General features: G+C 48.2%; 1 protein-coding gene across 5 annotated transcripts; it reads left to right on the top strand.

The window, feature by feature from the left end:
- Positions 1-1,901: 1,901 nt before the first annotated feature.
- POLM (DNA polymerase mu) lies at positions 1,902-18,630 on the top strand. 5 transcript variants are annotated; one of them, XR_006354996.1, is made up of 13 exons: positions 1,902-2,183; positions 2,779-2,959; positions 4,545-4,643; positions 6,906-7,076; positions 7,817-7,888; positions 8,724-8,783; positions 11,467-11,587; positions 14,203-14,335; positions 14,645-14,747; positions 15,568-15,834; positions 16,905-17,058; positions 17,190-17,273; positions 18,407-18,462. XR_006354996.1 is itself a non-coding variant. In XM_043988604.1 (12 exons), exons 1-12 carry the CDS (start codon positions 1,972-1,974, stop codon positions 18,491-18,493), a joined length of 1,590 nt encoding a protein of 529 aa, XP_043844539.1. In that variant the 5' UTR covers positions 1,902-1,971; the 3' UTR covers positions 18,494-18,630. The 5 variants fall into 5 exon arrangements, 4 of the variants coding, with proteins under 4 accessions (XP_043844539.1, XP_043844541.1, XP_043844540.1 ...); XM_043988604.1 differs by lacking the exon at positions 16,905-17,058 and having other exon boundaries at positions 18,407-18,630; XM_043988606.1 differs by lacking the exon at positions 16,905-17,058 and having other exon boundaries at positions 15,697-15,834; positions 18,407-18,630.
- Positions 18,631-19,285: the final 655 nt, after the last annotated feature.

Consider the following 19,285-nt stretch of genomic DNA (forward strand, 5'->3'; position numbering starts at 1 on the left):
AAATGAAGAAACTGAGGCCCAAATGTGATTACATCTTTTCAGTCTGACCATAATGAACAAAGATGGGATCATGGAAACCCCAAATCACAATTAATTCCTTACACAAGGAAGTTAAGGGACTTACTCAAGGCCAAACAGGTGAGCTCACAGTATGAGACTGGGAGTTCCTTGAGGTCAGGGACCATCTTTTACCTCTTTCTGAATCTTCAGCACTTAAAAACATCAGCCAGCATGCAGTAGGCATTTAATAAATGCTTATTGACTGACAAAATGGCAGAGCTGGAATCCCACTCTCCCAGAACTCCTGCCATAGCTTCCCTACCTCCAATCCCGACCCCTCTCTAAGCCTTAGTCCTAAAAATGAAATTTCTGACTTCCTCATTCTCTTGCTAAAGAAACTCCAATGGTTCCCTCTTGCCCCTAGGACAAAATATAAATTCTCTATTTACCATGTGGACTGTCCCCTACAGGGAACAGCTGAAACAGGCTGGAACACAGAGTTGATGGAAGAAAATAAGCAGGTGGGTAGGCAGAACAGAGGAAGCACGTCTGGCTGCCTTGTTGTCCCGAATGGAACATTCCCTTCTCCCTTCTGGCTCCCTCTAAAGCTGTCTCTCCTACCTGGAATGCACTATCTCTTCACTGCTGCCTCAAGGTTCCTTTCCAGATCTCTTCAAGGCTTACTTCAGTTCAACAAGCACTCATGAAGCACTTAACATATACACCAGAGATCCAAAGACAGGCATGAAAGATCCCTGCCCCCAAGGACTTTTTGTGTTTTATTGCAGGGAAACATGTACATTGAAAAATAAATATAAAACATATGTGAAATAATTTCCGGGGTGGGGGGCATAGCAACTGGAGGATCAGCAGATGTTCCTTGTGGGAAATGGCATTTGGGCTGAACTTTGAAGAAAGGCAGGGAACCTAAAAGGCAAAGTGCCTCCAGCTCAAAGGAGATATGCAGTGCAGATTCGAAGAAGGGATCATGGCACGGGATTCATTTTTCTCACTAATCAGGACCTAACTGTTGATTCAGATAAAAGTGAAACAATCGGGGGCAGCTAGGTGGCGCAGTGGATAGAGCACCGGCCCTGGATTCAGGAGTACCTGAGTTCAAATCCGGCCTCAGACACTTAACACTTACTAGCTGTGTGACCCTGGGCAAGTCACTTAACCCCCATAGCCCTGCAAAAAAAAAAAAAAAAGTGAAACAATCCCTGAGCTCAAGAAGTTTACAGTCTATGTGTGTGTATGCGTGGGACGGATTCAGAGCTTGACTGGGGTGACTTGGGCCAACTCCCTCATTTCCCAGATGAGGAAACTGAGGCCTGGGGGCTATCCCAATAGGCAGAAGGTGGTTTTAGAAGGAAGACACTAGCAGTTGGGGGGGGGGGGGCGGGAAGGTCCAGCTTCTGCCGCGGGATCTGAGCCTTGAAGGAAACTAGGTACCAGACAGAAAGCGCTTCGTAAACCTTAAAGCAATAACAAGTTTATTATTTCGCACGGTTCTCCCCTTCCCCCCACCCAGCCTTGGGTTCTACAGTCCACTCGGGACGAAGAAAGGGGTCATCCCGGCCCCCTGGGTTTGTGGGCTGAGATTAGGCTGAGATGCACCAGGAGCACGGGGTGGGGGGAGGGGGCGGTCCAGTTTCTGTAAGGTGGCGCCACTTTTCACTGCTTCCCCTCTCCGCGCCTTTACTCGGGGGTGTCGCCAGCTCATCCACCTTCAGCCCCATGGTGATGATTGGGCGGAGCCTAGGGGAGGGGTAGCTACATGGGGGTGGAGCCCAGGGCGTGGCCTCGCGGCCCTCTCCAACGCTTTCGTTCGCGGTGGGGCGGAGCCTCCCTGGACTTGATTTGCATAAGGGCAGCTGCCCAGCCTTTTCCGGAACCAGTTTCCTCCGCTCTTTTCCCGCACAGTCCGGTGGCTGCGAGCTTTCCTTCCCTTCCCTCTGCCCCGCCCCCGGCATGGCCCTGGTGCCCCCCAAGAGAAGGCGGGGCCCAGGCCGGGGAGAGGAGGCCGGGGCCGGGGCCAGGGGAGCTGCAGCCCCCTCCCCAGCCGCGCTCCGCTTCCCAGAGGTCACCATCTACCTGGCCGAGCGGCACATGGGCCGGACCCGCCGGGCTTTCCTCACCAGGCTGGCCCGGGCCAAGGGCTTCCGTGTGGATCAGTCTTACAGGTGATGGACAGGAAGTCCGGGGTGGGGAGGGGTGCAGAGGGAAAGGGCATGGAGGGACACTTAGAGGATGCCCTTACCCTGCGTCCTGTCCTCTGCGCCTTGCCTCCTGTCCTCTGTGCCCTGCCTCCTGCCCCCTGTGCCCTGCCTCCTGTGCCCTGCCTGAATCACTGATTCAGATGCCTCCGATTGACCCCATCCCCCGAGCGTGGGAAGATGCCCCCAGAAGCCTTTGATCTCCGCCGCACCGGGGGACCAAGGCCGAATCATGCCTGGCTGCGCCTGGGGTTGGGCTTCCTGCTGAGGGAGTTATTTTGAGTGAGGTTTTCCTGTAGGTTAGATAACTCAGAAAAAAATAGTGGAGGATGTGGGGGGTGGGGGGAAGCCAGGGTGACAAGGCAAGGGATTTCCCGAGGGTACAGTGAATTACAGGTGCGGTCCTGTCTAAGCTGCGTCTGAACAGCTGAGGTGGGAGGGATGGGGGAACTAGAGGGGGGGCAGCCATTGAAAGTTCTTTTAGGGGAGAGATTAAGATGGTCCTGGTCTGTGAAGTCTCCCCTTGTGACTGTCTTCTCTATCTTGTTCTATGTGGACCCAGCCCAGAAGTGACCCACGTGGTGATGGAGGGGGGCTCAGCAGCAGAAGCATCTGGCTGGCTGGATCGTGTGTTGGGGGCTACTGGGAGCCTTCCGAGGCCCCTGCTGTTGAATATCAGCTGGTTCACGGAGAGCATGGGTCAGGGGAAGCCTGTGCCAGTGGAAGGCAGACACCGTTTGGGGGTGAGCCTGGCCGTTGAGGGGACACCCCAGGAGATACTGTGGAAGACCCTTCAGACTAGGGGTTTGTGGGCTTTGAGCTGCGCTGGATCTCTCTTGGGAGTGCTCAGTGTTAGTAGCTTCCCAAGGAGATGGCATCAGTCGTCAGAATTTTAAAATGACCACACATCTCTACAGCCCAAAGTTCAGCAGCTTCCTGTGGCCTCTAAGACAAAATAGAGTTTCTGTTTGCCATATAAAGCCCTTAACAGTCTGACTCCATCCAGCCCATGTTCCCAAACCCTGTACATTCTAACTAAACTGGTCTCCTTGCTGTTCCCCATCTCCTGTCACGGTGACTTTTAAGGCACAGTGAATCTGTCGCACACACACACACCTGGAATGCTCACTCTCCTTTTGGAACCCCAGCTCTCTTCAAAAGTTCATTTCAGAAGCTCTAAGAGGCCTTTCCTGTCCCACCCCACCTATTTACTTATCTGTCCTCCTGGAAGGCAAAAATCTTTTCATTTCTGGTTTTGTATCCGCAGTAGTAGGTGTTTTATAAGTGCATGTTAACTTGAATTTATTTGACCCATAAATATTTATTAGGTGCTGATATGCACCAGGCACTGTTAAATGCTAGAGATACAAAGAAGAACAAAAGATAGTCTCCCTGCCCTCAAGGAGCGTACAGTCTAATGCAGGAGACAACAGGCAGACAACTATGTAAAAATAAGACACATTCAGGATAAATAGGAAATAACTAAAATTAAGATTCAATTATCAACCCCAGAGAGGTCTGACAACTTCCCTAAAATCAGTCTTGGTTATCTCCAATTGTTTCATTTATCTCGCCTGTCAAGAATGTGTATTAAGTTTCTGCTAGGTACTGAAGACCAGACCAGAAATAAACAATCCTCATAATGCATTTGCTTAGTCAAGACAACTCTTTCCACATTGGTTATGGCCAAAATGTAGGTTTCCTTCTGTACTGTGAGGCTGTCACCCCTTGGGAGGTGGGGGGTAGGGCTGACTCTGGGCAGTGATCAGAGTTCATTGATCCTCTGGAATCCATATTGGCCATCATACTGATCAGAGTTCTTGTCTTTAAAATGTTTAATAAATTTGTTCTAGTTCTGCTTGCTCCTCCCTACATCAGTTCATACAGGTCTTTTCAGCTTTCTCTGAAACTTTTCCCCTTCATCATTTCTTACAGCCCAATAGCAATCCATCACATTCATGTGCCATAGTTTGTCCAGCCATACATTTCCCAATGGATGGACACCTCTCTTGGTTTCCAGTTCTTTGCCACCACAGAAAGAATTGCTATGAATTGTTTAGTCCACATGGGTCCTTTTCCTCTTTTTGACACCACTGGGGAATGGGCCTGGCCAGAGGGTGATTCGCTCAGGGGGGTAGGCACCAGTTGTGACTTTGGGGGCACAGTTTTCAGGGTGTCTGGGGTGGGGGGAGGGGGGAAGAACAAACCTCAGTGCCGTAGGGCATGAAGATGACATTATGTTTTCAGTGTTCTCTTAGATAGTGATAAACTTTGAGCAGAAGATTGTGGTACTGACCCCTTGGTCATCCTTACCTTGTCTCTTCACAGGTCCCCTTACCCACGAGGAGCCAGGGGGATCCCAGCTCTTTGCCAGCCTATGCCTGTCAGCGACACACACCCCTCAACCACCACAATTTGTGCTTTACGGTAAAGACCAGGATTCAAATCCTGCTTCAGATATTTATTAGCTATGTGACTCCATTGGGCAAGGGGAAGGGAAGGGAATATTAATAGAGCACCTACTACATACTAGGTACTATGTTTAATTATGTTTAATGTTTAATCCTCACAACAACCCTGCTTAGGTAGGTGCTGTTCTGTTCCTATTTTGCACTTGAGGAAACTGAGGCAAACAGTGGTTAAGTGACTTGCCCAGGGTTACACAATTTAAGTCATTTGGCTTCTCTGTGCCTCAGTTTCCTCACTGGTGTAATAAAGGGAGTGGACTTGATCTATACCTATGATCCTTTCCTGGCCCTCTACAATGTGGTACCTCCCTATCGATCTGCTGCTTCCAGTAGGTAACAGCACCTCCCTTTTTATTCCAACCACCTCCTCTCTCATATTATTCCTCTCAACACCTTCTGTACTCCCCAGGCAAAATTCTAAAAAGCTTGACTGCCCACCGCCATGCCTTTGTCCATGCTGTTCCAGATGCTTGAAGTGCCCTTCCTCCCTCTTTTCACTTGTTTGGTGATATGTCCCTTGAAGCCTACGTCAAGGCTATCTTCCATGAAAATTTCCTTGCCTTCTATGCCCTCCTGAACTCCTCTCCTTGTGAAAGCCAGCCCCACCCCAAGACCTTACCTAGCACTTTATGTTTAAACTCTTTTAATATACCTTTGTGTGTCCAAGTCTTCCGATCTCTTGTCATGTGTCCCTCCTAAGCCTCCTAAAGGCTCATTCCCACTGACATTTTATAGTTCCTCCAGTGTTATACATAGTGTTGGCATTTAGGCCATTTTTGTGGAGTTTGAATTTGCTCTGACTTCTTTGGTGCTTGGTTGCTCCGAGAGTAGGGTTAGGAATAATCAATAATCAATAAACATTTATTAAGTTGTCTGCTGTGTGCCAGGTACTGTGATAAACACTGGGGTTACAAAGAAAGGCAAAAGACAATCCCTGGCCTCAAGGAGCTTACTCTCTCTCTCTCTTTTTTTTTTTTTTTGTAAGGCAATTGGGGTTAAGTGACTTGCCCAGGGTCACACAGCTAGTAAGTATTAAGTGTCTGAGGCCCAATTTGAACTCAGGTCCTTCTGAATCCAGGGCCAGTGCTTTATCCACTGTGCCACCTAGCTTCCCCAGGAGCTTACTATCTAATAGCACCCCCTGTTATTCACAGGATTTCAAAATTAGGCAGAACCAGAATTAGGAATTCTTTGTTGGTGAGGGAGTTCCTCTGGGGTGTGGCTATTGGGAATGGGAAAGTAGATAGAATTGATGAAATGTGTACCTCTAAATATCAGCACCCACAACAAAAACCCCATCACCCCATCCTAGGTACAGCTCTGGATGAGAGGCATTGTGACACAACATTGGTTCACAAGTTCAATGGGTTTAAAATCAGAGAGCTGAGTTCAAATCCTCTGTTCACTGGGCAAGCCACTTTCCCTGTCTCACTTTCAGTTTCCCCTTTGTAAAATTGGGTGGCTGTGTATAATGGGTGTCATCTTTCTTGCTTTCTCAGTGGGTGGGGAAGGGGTGGAAGGAGGGAGAGAATTCTGAACCAAAAATACAATATAAAAATGGGAGGTGGGGCACTAACTGACCTCACAGGTTCCCTCCTTGCTCTGAATTTAGGAAGCTATGACTTCAATAGCCATGTAGTACAACCCATACTCTAAAAAAATTCTCACTATGCCTAAGTGGTCATCCCGCCTCTGTTTGATAAGTGCTGGGCCTGGAGTCAGGAAGACTCATCTTCCTGAATTCAAATCCGGCCTCAGGTGGATAAAGCACCAACCCTGGATTCAGGAGGACCTGAGTTCAAAATCCGGCCTCAGACACTTGACACTAGCTGTGTGACCCTGGGCAAGTCACTTAACCCCAATTGCCTCACCAAAAAAGTAAATAAATAAATGAAATCAAATCCGGCCTCAGACATTTATTAGCTGTGAGACCCTGGGCAAGTCAGTTCACACTGTTTGCCTTAGTTTCCTCATCTGTAAAATGGATTGGAGAAAGAAATGGCAAAAGCACTTCAGTACCTTTGCCAGGAATAATCCAGATGGGGTCACAGAGTCAGGCACAACTGAAGCGACTGAACAACTACAAAAATGACCAGAAATCCACTACCTTCCCAACCCCTCATTTCCAAGTTTGGCTAGCCCTTATGGTTGATTGGACTAATGTAATCCACGTGAGGCCGCACGGCTGCTGACCCTCTTTGACATGGTATCATCCTTCCAGGAGGCCCTGGAGACACTGGCAGAGGCTGCAGGTTTTGAGGACAGCCAGGGCCGTCTCCTCTCCTTCCGCAGGGCTGCCTCAGTGCTCAAGGCTCTGCCCGGCCCCATCACCAGCCAGAGTCAGCTGCACAGGCTTCCCCATTTTGGAGACCATACATCCAGGATTGTCCAGGTAACCTTTGCTCCTCCCCCTGCCTTTGAGGGGAGTGAATCACCCCAGGCTACCATTGACCACCCTTACCTGTCTTCATTTCCCATGTCGTCACCCCCCAGGGTTCTAAAACCCGATAGATCAAAAGGTACACCTAGGCTGCAGAAGTAGAAGGAAGAGGGGCAGCTAGGTGGTGCAATGGATAAAGAACCAGCCCTGGATTCAGGAGAACCTGAGTTCAAATGAGGCCTCAGACACTTTACACTTACTAGCTATATGATCTTGGGCAAGTCACTTAACCTTCATTGCCCAGCCAAAAAGGAAAAAAATTTTTCAAAAGAAGTAGAAGGAAGAGATGTGGGCTGTATAGGGGACCCAGAGGCATCAGACAAGATGGTACCTGAGCCTAGGCCCATGTTCTAGAGATGTGGGGAGAGGAGGGAAGGAGCCCCTGGCTGCTAGACCCCCTTAGCTTATGTTCTGAGCATTCTCAGACCCCTGAAAGGTAGCAGGGTGTAACAAACCCTAGATTTGGTGTCAGGAAGACTTGAGTTCTAATGCTGCCTCATACACTAACTGTGTGACCCTATGCAAGTGACTTCACCTCTTCTTCAGTTTCTTCATCTGTGAAATGAGGGGATTGGACTCATTTTCCTCTGAAGTCCTTTCTAGCTCTAGATCTATGATCCCATAATTTTTCATCCAAGTTTTCTGTTACCAGGCTCAGCCTCTCACTTATTAGTCCCTTTGTGTTTGAACAGGAAGTGTTGGAACATGGAGTTTCTAGTGAAGTTGAAAAAGTAAAACAATCAGAAAGGTACCAGACAATGAAGGTGAGTGGAGGAAGGGGAGAGAGCTTGTGTACTCATTCCCTTCACTAACATCTGAAGTTCAGTCAGCCAATAAACATTTATTAACCACCTGCTGTGTACCAGGCAAGCACTGTGCTAAGTTCTGGGGATACAAAGACAGACAAAAGACAAATGTTCTGGTTTGTCAATACAAATGATGCCTAAAATTCAGCATAAGGTTGCAATCTTGCTGGGACCATAGCAGAGTACCATGGAACCATCCCCTCCACCTCTCTGACACTAATCCTCTTTTAGATGAGGAATGTGTTCTTTTCCTAGCTGTCTTATTATACCACTAACTCCAACTGAGCTGGCACTTTGTAAGAATGTAATATCCTTGAGGGTAGGGACTATTTTGCTTCTTTGGGACTTATTAAATGCTTGTTGAAATTGGATCACTGTCCATTAAAATCCCCACATCTTTTTCAGACAAGTTAATGTCTTTCCACATGATCTCACCCCATCGCCACCCCACCTTCCACCCTGCAATTTGTACTTGGGAAAGTCGATTTCCTTTTTAAATCAGCTAGGTGGTGCAGTGGATGAAGTATTGGACTTGAGTCAGGAAAACCTGAGTTCAAATCCAGCCTCATACACTTCCTAGCTATGAAACACCAGGGAAAGTCATTTAAACCTTTTGTGCCTCAGTTTCTTCATCTGTATAATGGGGAAACAATAGCACCTGCCTCTCAGGGTTGTTGTGAAGATCAAATGAAATAATATTTGTAAAATGCTTATATGAATGCTGGCTATTGTTATTATTAATACAAGCATAGGACTTTACATTTATCTAAACTAAATTTCTTATTAAATTTAGCCCCTCATTCTAGCCTGTCAGGGTATCAGAAATCTGGCACCTGATCCTGGCATCCAACAGGTTAACTAAGTCACCTACTTTTGTTTCATCTGCAAATCTGATGTGCATGCCATCTATGTTTTTATATAAGCAGCTGATAAGAATCTCTAAACAACACAGACAAGGATAGAATCCTGGGGTTCTCCGCACGGACAGCAAACCATTAATGGAGATCACTCTTTGGGTTCACTCATTCAACTGATTCTTAAGATAATTTGTTACACTATCAATCCCCTACTTCCCATCTTTTCCCCCAAATAACACAAAATACTGTAGTACAGTATTCCCAGGGAAGGGAAGGGAAGGGAAGGGAAGGAGCAGGATCTGTTCTTGATGAAACCCTGTTGACTTTTTCTGATTACTACATCCTTTTCTAGATGTTACATCTAGATCTACATTTTTTTTATATTTTTTGTTTTTGTTTTGTTTTTTGTTGTTGTTGTTTTTGGTGAGGCAATTGGGGTTAAGTGACTTGCCCAGGGTCACACAGCTAGTAAGTGTCAAGTGTCTGAGGCTGGATTTGAACTCAGGTCCTCCTGACTCCAAGGCCGGTGCTCTATCCACTGCGCCACCTAGCTGCCCACATTTTTTTGATATTACATGTAGATATATTCTAGAATACACTGTAGCATTTTCCCAGGAATCAAAAGCAAGCTCCCAAAATTTTAAGTTTTTAAACTCTAGTCTTTTTGAAAATTGGGACATTTGCTACAGTCCTGTGGCACCTCTGGTCTCCACGATCTTTCAAAGATCATTGTCAGGGGCTAAGCAACCATATCTGCCAGCTCTTCTCATATCCTGGGATATAGTTCATCTGAGCCTAGGGACTAGAACACCTGAAGGACAACTGGGTGTTTTTCTTAATATCTCATCACTTATCTTGGGTATCACTTCCTGTCTCCCTATTAGCTACTTTTTTCTTGCCCTCTTCAGATCAATGATCATTTTTCCTGGGGTATTTGTGGAACTGATTACAAGGGTCAGAGAAGAGATCAGGCTTCCCAACCCATTACCCAACATTTAGCAGGAATTGCTCTCTAAACAGATAATTACATGGTAATCGTTACCTCTGTTACTAGAAGGCAAAAGCAAAACCTGATGCACAACTTGCATTATGTTGTACTGGGATTTATTGAAGGATCTAAATTACATCTGGCTCTGGCTCTGGCTCTGGCAAATAGTGAGTACAGGGAATGAGAAAGCAGCTAAAATGCCCGTAGATGCTCTTTCCGATCAGGGGCGTGGCATGCTTCTCTGGGCCTAAAGGTTGCTGGTCCCATGCTAGCCTTCTCCATCCCCATACAAGCACCAATTTCTGTGGACAACTGCAGTTTGAGGCTGGATTTCTCTCGTGTGGAGGAAAAGCTGAGCTTCTGATTAACAAAGTCCCATTTTTCAAGGGTCTGTGGATATTAAGAACATATATTGGGGCAGCTGGGTGGTACAGTGGATAAAGCACCGGCCCTAGATTCAGGAGGACCTGAATTCAAATCTGGCCTCAGACACTTTACATTTACTAGCTGTGTGACCCTGGGCAAGTCACTTAACCCCCATGGCCCCGGGAAAAAAAAAAAGAAGAAAACTTTATAAGAACATATATTAGCCAGAATACACATGCCTGAGCTCATGGCTTATTTCATCCATGCTCCCATGATTAGTTTTGGGGATGACTTGGCCTTGGGATACATTCAAGACCTCAGATACGAATTCTTATCTTCTGGAGGGTAACCTGTGATGGTCCAATTCTCATAATTAACCAAGCGAAGAATAATATACACTTGGTGACCTTGAGATGTGGTTGTTAGAGTCTGTTCAGCTTGGATATTAATAATTTTCATGAGAATGACCTTGAGCTGTTATCATCACAGAATTACAGCATAAAGCCCCATTAGGCACTCCCATTGGGTGGGAGTGCCTTGTCTCTGAGATCACCATCTACTTCTCATGTGTACTCAGCTGTTCACATATGTCTCCCCCATCTGAATGGGAGCTCCTTGAGTGGGGGCTGGTTTTGTCCTTTTGTGTAGCTCCAGTGCTTAGCACCATGCCCTGTAGAGAAGAAGATCTAAGTAGATGTTGGTTGACTTGTTTCTTAACCAAGTGACTCAACCTTCCTCCATCTCCAGCAGTTCCCCGGGACAGATCTATTAAGTTGCCAGTGTGTGGGGGGAGCTCCCAATGCCAAAATCACTGACCCTTTCCAAATAGTGACCTCCTTGTCTGTTCTTAAAGGCAAATATGTGTAGCTGTGTTATGTATATGTCTGTGTTGCACATGCATGTGTGTATACACACACACATACACACACACACACACACACACACAGAGTGTCCCAAAAATCTTATTGCACTTGTAGTTAAAAATACAAGGTGTCCCAAAAATCTTAGTGAACTTTAAGCTTTAATGGCTATTAAATTATTAAATATTATTTAAGCTTATAAAAACTATAAAAGCATGCTAAGATTTGGGGGACAGCCTCTGTATGTGTGTGTATGTATGTATATATGTGTGTCTGTATGTGTGTCCATATATACATACACATGCACATGTAAATATGTTTGTGTAATATGTGTGTATGTACACACATATAAACATGTATGCATATTTACACAACATGTGTCTCTACACAAACATCCATACCTAATATGACTGCAATGGATTTTTTCTAAGATCTGCTCTGTCCTATGTGACTTTCTCCCACTAGCTCTTCACGCAGATCTTTGGAGTTGGGGTGAAGACTGCTGACAAGTGGTACCGAGAGGGGCTCCGGACCCTGGACGATCTCCGAGGACAGACCAGAAAACTGAGCCGGCAGCAGGAGGCTGGTGAGGCTCATGGGATTGCAAATTTGAGAGCTGCCAAGACTCTTGAAGACCGTGTACTTGTTTCACAGGGCCCAGTGGACAAGTTAAGCAGCATGCCCAAAGACACAGCTAACTAATGAGGGCTAGGTGGGATTCAAACCTTCTGACTCCAAAACCACAGTCTAGAGGCAGCTGGATAGCGCAATGAGCCTGGAGTCAGGAAGGCCTGAGTTCAAATCCAGTCTTCATCATTTACTAGATGACCGACCCTGGGCATGTCATTTAACCCATTTGCCTCAGTTTCCTCATCTGTAAAATGGGGATGATAACAGCCCTCACCTCCCAGGGTTGTTGTAACGAGCAGATGAGATGATCATTGTAAAGTGCTTACCACAGGGCCTGGAACGTAGCAAGTGCTTAATATCCGTTTATTTCCTTCCTTCCTCTTTCCTCTGCTTCAGTGACTCTCGAGGATAGGGGGAACTGTGGTTTTCTCAGACAGATGGATCAGAATCTTCACCTGCAGGAGGGCTTGGGGGTGAAAAGTCTCCAGATTTTACCTCCGAAGGTCACTAGCTGAAGCCCCATCTATCACTCATTAAGAGCCTGCTAGTAACTGGAAAGCGTGTATATATATATATATAAAGATCCTGCTAGGCACCAGGCACAGGAGATATTAAAACAAAAACTAAGCCGTCCCTGCCTTCAAGGCACCTATGTGATGCCGGATCCAGGGGGTGAGGAGGAGCGTAAGGCCAAGGTTGCAAAGCTCGGTGGTCCAAAGGATGCCTTTGACAGGAATAAGGAAGGGGTGCAGAGGGTTTTTAGCAGGAGGAAAAAGTGAGCTCTGCTGCAGCTGCAGTGGATGCGACATGTCGATGGGAAACCCGCTAGGAAATGTCTTAGGGGCAGTTGGTGCTGGGACGGGAGCTTGGGAAAGATATTAGGACTGGAGACCCAGGGAGGGGAACCCTCGGTGCAGAGGTCATTGAACTCCTAGAATCTGATGAGGACAGTGAGAGGGAAGAGGAAGGGGCCTGGGCCCTTAGCTTCCTGTTGGAGGAAGACTCAGATTTAGGCAATTGCTCATCATCCCTGCCCCCAAGGGGCTTCAGGGAGATGGGAAATCCAACGGCTGGCATCCTTTGGCGCTTCTCATTGGTTCAATAGATCAGGAGACGTTTCAAGCTCATCTCTGAGAGCACAAGCCCCAAGCCCTGAAAATATGGGGGCCCTGATCTAGCCTGGGAGACCTAAGGGAAACCCAGCAGCAGAGAAAAAGCAGCAGTTCCTTACTCTGTTTCAGCATGGGCTGGGTGCACAAGAGGATAGAGAAAGGAGAACTCGGCATGGGCTGAGGTTAGTCACTTCTCTCAACCCTTAGTTTCTTCATCTGTAAATGGGGGTGATAATACCACCTACCTCATATAGACACTGTTAAGATTGAATGTGATCATGTAAAGTGCTTTGAAAACCTTAAAGTACTATCTAATTTGCTGGTTATTATAATTATCATCGTCATTGTTCAGTCGTTTCAGTCCTATCCAACTCTTCTTGACCCCCATTTGGGGTTTTCTTGGCATTTCATTTGCCATTTCCCTCTCCAGCTCATTTTACAGGTGAGGAAATTCATGCCCAGAGAGGTTCAGGGATTTGCGCCAGGTCCCACAGACAGTAAGAGTCTGAGAGACAAGATTTGCAGCCAGGTTTTCCTAACTCCAAGTCCAGTGCCCTCTGTCCACTTATCCCTGAGACTATTGCTCCCTTGTCAGAAGCATGAGGGTGGTGACCCAGCTGTGGCCATTTGACAGGGAGCCTTCTGTCTAGAATCACCCAGCCTGTGACCTCGCTCCTCCATCCTTGTCCTTGGCTCTGTCTTCTTTTCTTCCTCCTGTGAGGAAGAGGACTCTACTCCTTTGTCATGGCCTGAGTGCCCACTTCCCTGTCTCTGGGCTGCTGGGGGTGTGAGTGGGCAGTGAGGGGCATGTGTTTATTTCAAAGGAGTAGGGGGAAGGGAGGCCACCTGGGTGGCCCCTCCACACCCTCAGCCCACCCAGTTCAGCAGGGACTGGTGGCTGATTTCATGGCTAGTCAACAGGAAATGAGAAAAACAAATGGTGCTGAAGGGCATCATTAATGGTTACAATAACATAAAGACCCCTTCCCCTCCACTGAGAGCCCATGACCCTTTGGCCCATGTTATAGATAGGAAAATGGAGGCGCGCAGCATTAATAATTTGCCTAGGGGGGCAGCTAGGTGGTGTAGTGGATAAAGCACTGGTCCTGGATTCAGGAGAACCTGAGTTCAAATTTGGCCTCAGACACTTGACACTTACTAGCTGTGTGACCCTGGGCAAGTCACTTAACCCTCATTGCCCTGCAAAAAAAAAAAAAAAAATTTGCCCGGGGCCAAAGTTGATTCTGGGCTCAAAGCTAATCATACTCCCTTAGCCCTAATGCCCTTTTTGATTGCTCATTGGGTAAAAACTGATATTCTGAGATCCCTGAGGATAGGGACTCTTGAGCCCCTGAGATGGGATGCAGTGTGTGCTCTGAGTGACTTTGGCCAAGGTTGCCAGAAAGGGCAGAATCCGATCCCAGTGGGTCCTTGCTGAGCCAGGCTTGGGCACCTGCAGGGATCCGTTATTTTGAGGACCTTTGCACCCCAGTCTGGCGCCACGAGGCAGATGCCATCCAAAAGACCGTGGAGGCGGCTGTACGGCAGGTACTTCCCGATGCCACCATGACCCTGACTGGTGGCTTTCGCAGGTAAGATGAAGTGCCCCCAGGCCCCCATTCCAAGCACCTTGTTCTGCCTCCCTTTGACCAGCTCAGGGGTTCCCAGGCTTTTCCTCAAGGAAGTGAGCCCTGGGGTAACTACTTCAGTGCCTGCTTCTCCCCCTCCTCCCTTGGCAAGAACTGGAATGGGGAGGGAGTGCTTCCTTCTCCCAAATGACAAGGAAGCTGGAGCTTTGGGGTCCAGTACTGGGAGGATTTTGGAGCTGGAAAGATAAGGGATGCGGAGGAGGAAGGGGATATTCTGACACAAGGGGAGAATCCCTCTACCCTGCTCTTCAGGGGAAAGCTACGAGGTCATGATGTTGATTTCCTGATCACCCACCCCGTGGAAGGGCAGGAAACAGGACTGCTACCCAAGGTGATGGGCCACCTGGAGAGCCAGGTGAGAGCAGCTGGGGGCCCTGACAGCCACTTACCCTTCTCCCCTCTTGTTCTCTTCTTCTGTTCCACCACCAATCCAAGGAGGACAGCCACTGTCCCCAAACCAGGAAAGAGGAAGGGTCCCTGGGGGGTCTCAGTCCGAAGACCCTCCCCCACCTCAGGATTTCCTAGATTTTTCCTACAGAAAGTGAGCCGTGGGGTAACCGCCACACATAATTGTGTGTATTTGTGTTGGGATGGCAGGGGCTGGCCAATCAGCTGGACTTGCCAGTCTCTCTCATTCCCTGCCCACCTGCCAAAAGGCCTCCCCTGGGGCATGGAGCAGTGGGGTGGAGACACGGTTATAGTTAAGTACAAAGAGCACAGATCTCTGGGTCAAAAGACCAGGATTCAGATTCTGCCTCTGTCGTAGACTGTTTGTATGACTTTGACTTCTTAGGCTCTTGGCATTTCCATGAAATGGGACTATTATCAGTCAATGGATGGGAATTGATTAAGTACTGTTAAAATGCATCTATTGAGCAGTAATGGGATTATTACCACTTCTCAAGCTGACTTGAGGCCTGCAGACAGACATGGGTGCCAGTGGACCCTGTAAACACTCCCTGCTTCCCATAGGTCCCATTGCCTCAGCCATGTACACACTCGGGTTGTGCAGCAAATAGAGCCCGGGGTTTGGAGGGAAGCCTCTGTCATGGGGAGACCTTGAGTTTCCTTTCTATGGGCTTCTGGCTCCTCTGATGGGAAGGGGCCAGACTAAATGATGTCTGAGGTTCCTTCCATTTCTAAGCTTCTGATCCTCTGATGCCCACTCCTCCCAGGGTCTTGTTCTATACCAACACACCCAAAGCAACCATTACCAAGACCTCAAGGACCTTGACCACAAGGCTTCCCAGAACACTACCATGGACGCCTATGAGAGATGCTTCTCCATTCTCTGTCTCCCAAAGCCGCCTGCATCCTTCCACCCAGAGACTGGAGAGGGTCCCAAAGAGCCCTCCAGGGATGGGAAAGCTGTGAGAGTGGACCTTGTGGTGGCCCCTATCAGCCAGTTTGCCTTTGCCCTCCTTGGCTGGACTGGCTCCCAGGTGACAATGCGGGGGCTTCCTGGGGTAGGAGGTATTGGTAAGGAGACACTAAAGGACTTCAGGGAAGTCACTTTATTTCCCGGGCTTCAGTTTCCTCATCTCTAAAATGGGAGGGAGGTCTGCACTAGCTGGCTTCTGAGGCCTCTTGATTTGGGGTTGATGACTGTGTCTCCCTACCCCAATACTGACCAGTCATTGGTAGCCATCTATAATAACCCTCATCCTTCTTGGCCTCTCTATGGCCTTTGACACTATTGATCACTCCCTCCCCCTCCTTGATACTCTCTTTTCTCCAGGTTTTCAGCACACTTCTCTCTCTACTGGTTCTCCTTCTACCTGTCTGACAGCTCATGCTCTGTCTCCTCTGCTGGATCTTCCCCCAACTCATTCCCTGTAACCATGGGTGTCCTGCAGCACTCTGTCCCACCCCTCTTCTCTTTTCCCTCTATACCACTTCCCTTGGTGATCTCATCAGCTCTTGTGGATTCAATTATCATCTCTCAGATTGACTTATCCAGCCCTAACGGTTCTCCTGACTGACCTCCCATCTTCACATCTCAGACTGGATGTCCAGTAGACATCTTAACCTCAACATATCCAAAATAGGACACATTCACTTTCCCCTTAAGCCCTCCCCCCACCCCCAACACACTGCCCTATTCCTACCCAGGGCAACACCAACCTCTCAGTCTCACAATCCTAGTACTCAGCCAGGACTCCTCACCCACCACCTCCAAGCTATTGCCAAGGCCTGATGAATTCACCTTTGCAGCATCTCTTCTCTGACACTTGGCACCACTCTAGTACAAAGCCTTATCACCTCACACCTGGACTATAATAGACTGCTGGGAGGTCTGCCTGTCTCAAGTCTCCCCCAATTCAGTCTATCCTCCATCCAACCACTAAAATGATCTTCCTAAAGCCCAGGTCTGACCACGTCATTCACACCCTAGTCAGTAAACTTCAGTGGCTCCAGGAACAAATATAAAACCCTCTGGTGTTCAAAGCCCCTTCACCAACCAAGCCTTCTCCAGCCTTTCTAATCTCTTTCTACGTTCTCCCTACCACAGAATCAGAGTGGGCCGGATGCCTTGGTGAATAGAGCACTGGGCCTGGCATCAGGATAACCTGAGTGCAGATTCAGCCTCTGAAACTTATTAGCTGTGTGATCCATGGCAGATCACTGAACCTCTGCCTCAGTTTCCCCAGCTCTACTTATAAAGGGTAATATAGCACCTATCCTTCCAGGGTTGTCCTGAGATCAAATAACATTTGTAAAGTGCTCTGCCCAGTGCCTGGCACACAATAGGTGCTTAATAAATGCTAGTCATCTGATCGGTATCTCTGTTCTACAGCATTTTGAGAGGGAGCTCCGGAGGTTTAGCCGAACAGAGAAGCGACTGCTGCTGAATAGTCATGGGCTTTACAACCCAGAGAAGGTAGGAGCTGAGACAGAATGGTGGGGAGGTAGGAAAGGGACCATTCTCTGCTTGTCTTCTGGTCCCCCATAGCTGATCAGGGCATGACGGATAAAACCTCGACCCCAGCATCTTTGGGCGTTAACTCTCCATACCCCCCCTCGCCCCCCCCCTTTCCCTTTATAGAGTCCCTGCCCTCTCCAACCCAGAAGCACACCTGCATTGAAACAAGGACTGGCCTCAGAGCTGGGCTCTGGTCATTCAGGACAGCTGGGGTGCAGGGGGTAGGTGATTAGGAAGGACATGAGATGGGGCAGCTAGGTGGCGCAGTAGATAGAACACCGGCCCTGGATTCAGGAGGACCTGAGTTCAAATCTGGCCTCAGACAATTGACACTTATTAGCTGTGTGACCCTGGGCAAGTCACTTAACCCCAATTGCCTCAACAACAACAACAAAAAAAAAAAAAAAAAGGAAGGATATGAGATGAACTGGGGAACATGGAGACAAAGGTAACCAGAATGGGGAAGGACCTTCGGTCTGTGCCCTGGGATAATCGGTTGAAGGAATTGTGGGTATTTAGCCTGGAGAACCAAAGGGAAACATGGGGACAAGGTAATGCTACTATATCTATCTCCCTCTATTGTATCCATCCACCTGTCTCCCTGTGTCTCCATCTATCTCCCTCTAGCCTGTCTACCTATCTCCCCCTTCCTATTCATCCATTTTCTTCCTTCTGTCCTATGTCTCTATCTCTCTGTCTGTCTCACTCCCTCCCTTTGTGCTCTATCGTTCCATCTCTCTGTCTCTTTGTCTTCTGGTAGTTGAAAAGCTCCCCTATCCAGGAAGAATTAGAAATGTTCTGTTGGGCCCCCAAGGACAGACCCCGCAGCTGTGGGTAGACATTACAAAGAGGCCAGCTTGAGAGCTGTCCGGCAAGCTGTGGGTTGCCCCGAGGGTTTTCCCCTTCTCCCTTCCTGCAAAGACCAGGTACCTTGTATCAGGATTCCTCTTGGACAGCTTGGACAGTGACTACTGGGCTCCCTCCCGCCTCTAAATGCAGGGATTCCAAGGCGTCGTCCTTCATTCCATGGGGACTTGGTTGGTGCCTGGACCCTGGTCATTCCTCTGTTTGTCCCCACTCGCCTATTTCAGAGAGAGTCCTTACCGGCAGCTTCAGAGGAGGAAATCTTCAAACATCTGGGCCTGGAGTACATCCCGCCAGAACAGAGGAATGCCTGACCACCCTGGTCTCTGGTCCCACACCTGCCTCCGTCTGTGGGGAGCAAGAGGGGCCCACCACCTGGTGCAGGGATTGGTGGGGCAGGGTGGCCTGCCCTGCCACAGATTGGTCTGGTGCCTGTTCCACCCTGCTCATCTCACCAGGGGTCTGAGAAATCCTCTCTGGCCCTGAGAAGCTCATCTGTGAGAAACCTGGGCTCCCTTGTGTCCAACCCTCCCCTAGCCTGATTCTTGGGAAGGTCTGGTATTTAAAGATTAGTCCAGAGAACCTGAAAGTCCTAGGGCCTTTTAAAATCACTCAACCTCCTGTGTGTCAGAGAATGGATGCCAGGCCTCACATTCTTGCCTATCTGGGGCTTTGGGGAGAATGGAATTCGAGAGTCAGCAGAAGCCCAGAATGCCTGGATCCAAAGTGCCCTTTAGAGATTTGAGTCCCATGGTCCTTTGCCTTTTTTTATATCCAGGGTAGGGCATTAGTGGTTCCTATGTAAATGCAAAAGAAAAAATTATAATTAAAGTGATTTCTATTTTTGCAAGGAGCAGTGACTTTCTTTGTTTTTTGTGGGTGTGGGCATCCAAAAGGTTCACAGTGCAAGTAAAGGGGGTTACTGAGCCTTCCTACGTGCACAGGGCATTGTCCCAGGGGTGAGAGGCACAAGAAGGTGAATCCTCACCTTCCAAGAACTTCTCATGCAGTTGTGGGAAAATATATTTGAATGAATGGATTTTAAAAAAAGCATTCATCAAGCCCTCATGATCTGCCAGGCCACTGTTAAGTGCTTTACAAATAAT

Source organism: Dromiciops gliroides, chromosome 2, assembly GCF_019393635.1.
Source record: "Dromiciops gliroides isolate mDroGli1 chromosome 2, mDroGli1.pri, whole genome shotgun sequence".
Classification (NCBI taxonomy): domain Eukaryota; kingdom Metazoa; phylum Chordata; class Mammalia; order Microbiotheria; family Microbiotheriidae; genus Dromiciops; species Dromiciops gliroides.

Excerpts from the sequence above, each read along its gene's own strand:
- POLM (XM_043988604.1), top strand. The coding sequence starts at position 1,972 with ATGGCCCTGGTGCCCCCCAAGAGAAGGCGGGGCCCAGGCCGGGGAGAG. Across the intron at positions 7,889-8,723 it reads AAAGGTACCAGACAATGAAG|CCCCTCATTCTAGCCTGTCA; the intron begins GTGAGTGGAGGA and ends TATTAAATTTAG. Across the intron at positions 14,748-15,567 it reads TGGGCCACCTGGAGAGCCAG|GGTCTTGTTCTATACCAACA; the intron begins GTGAGAGCAGCT and ends CACTCCTCCCAG.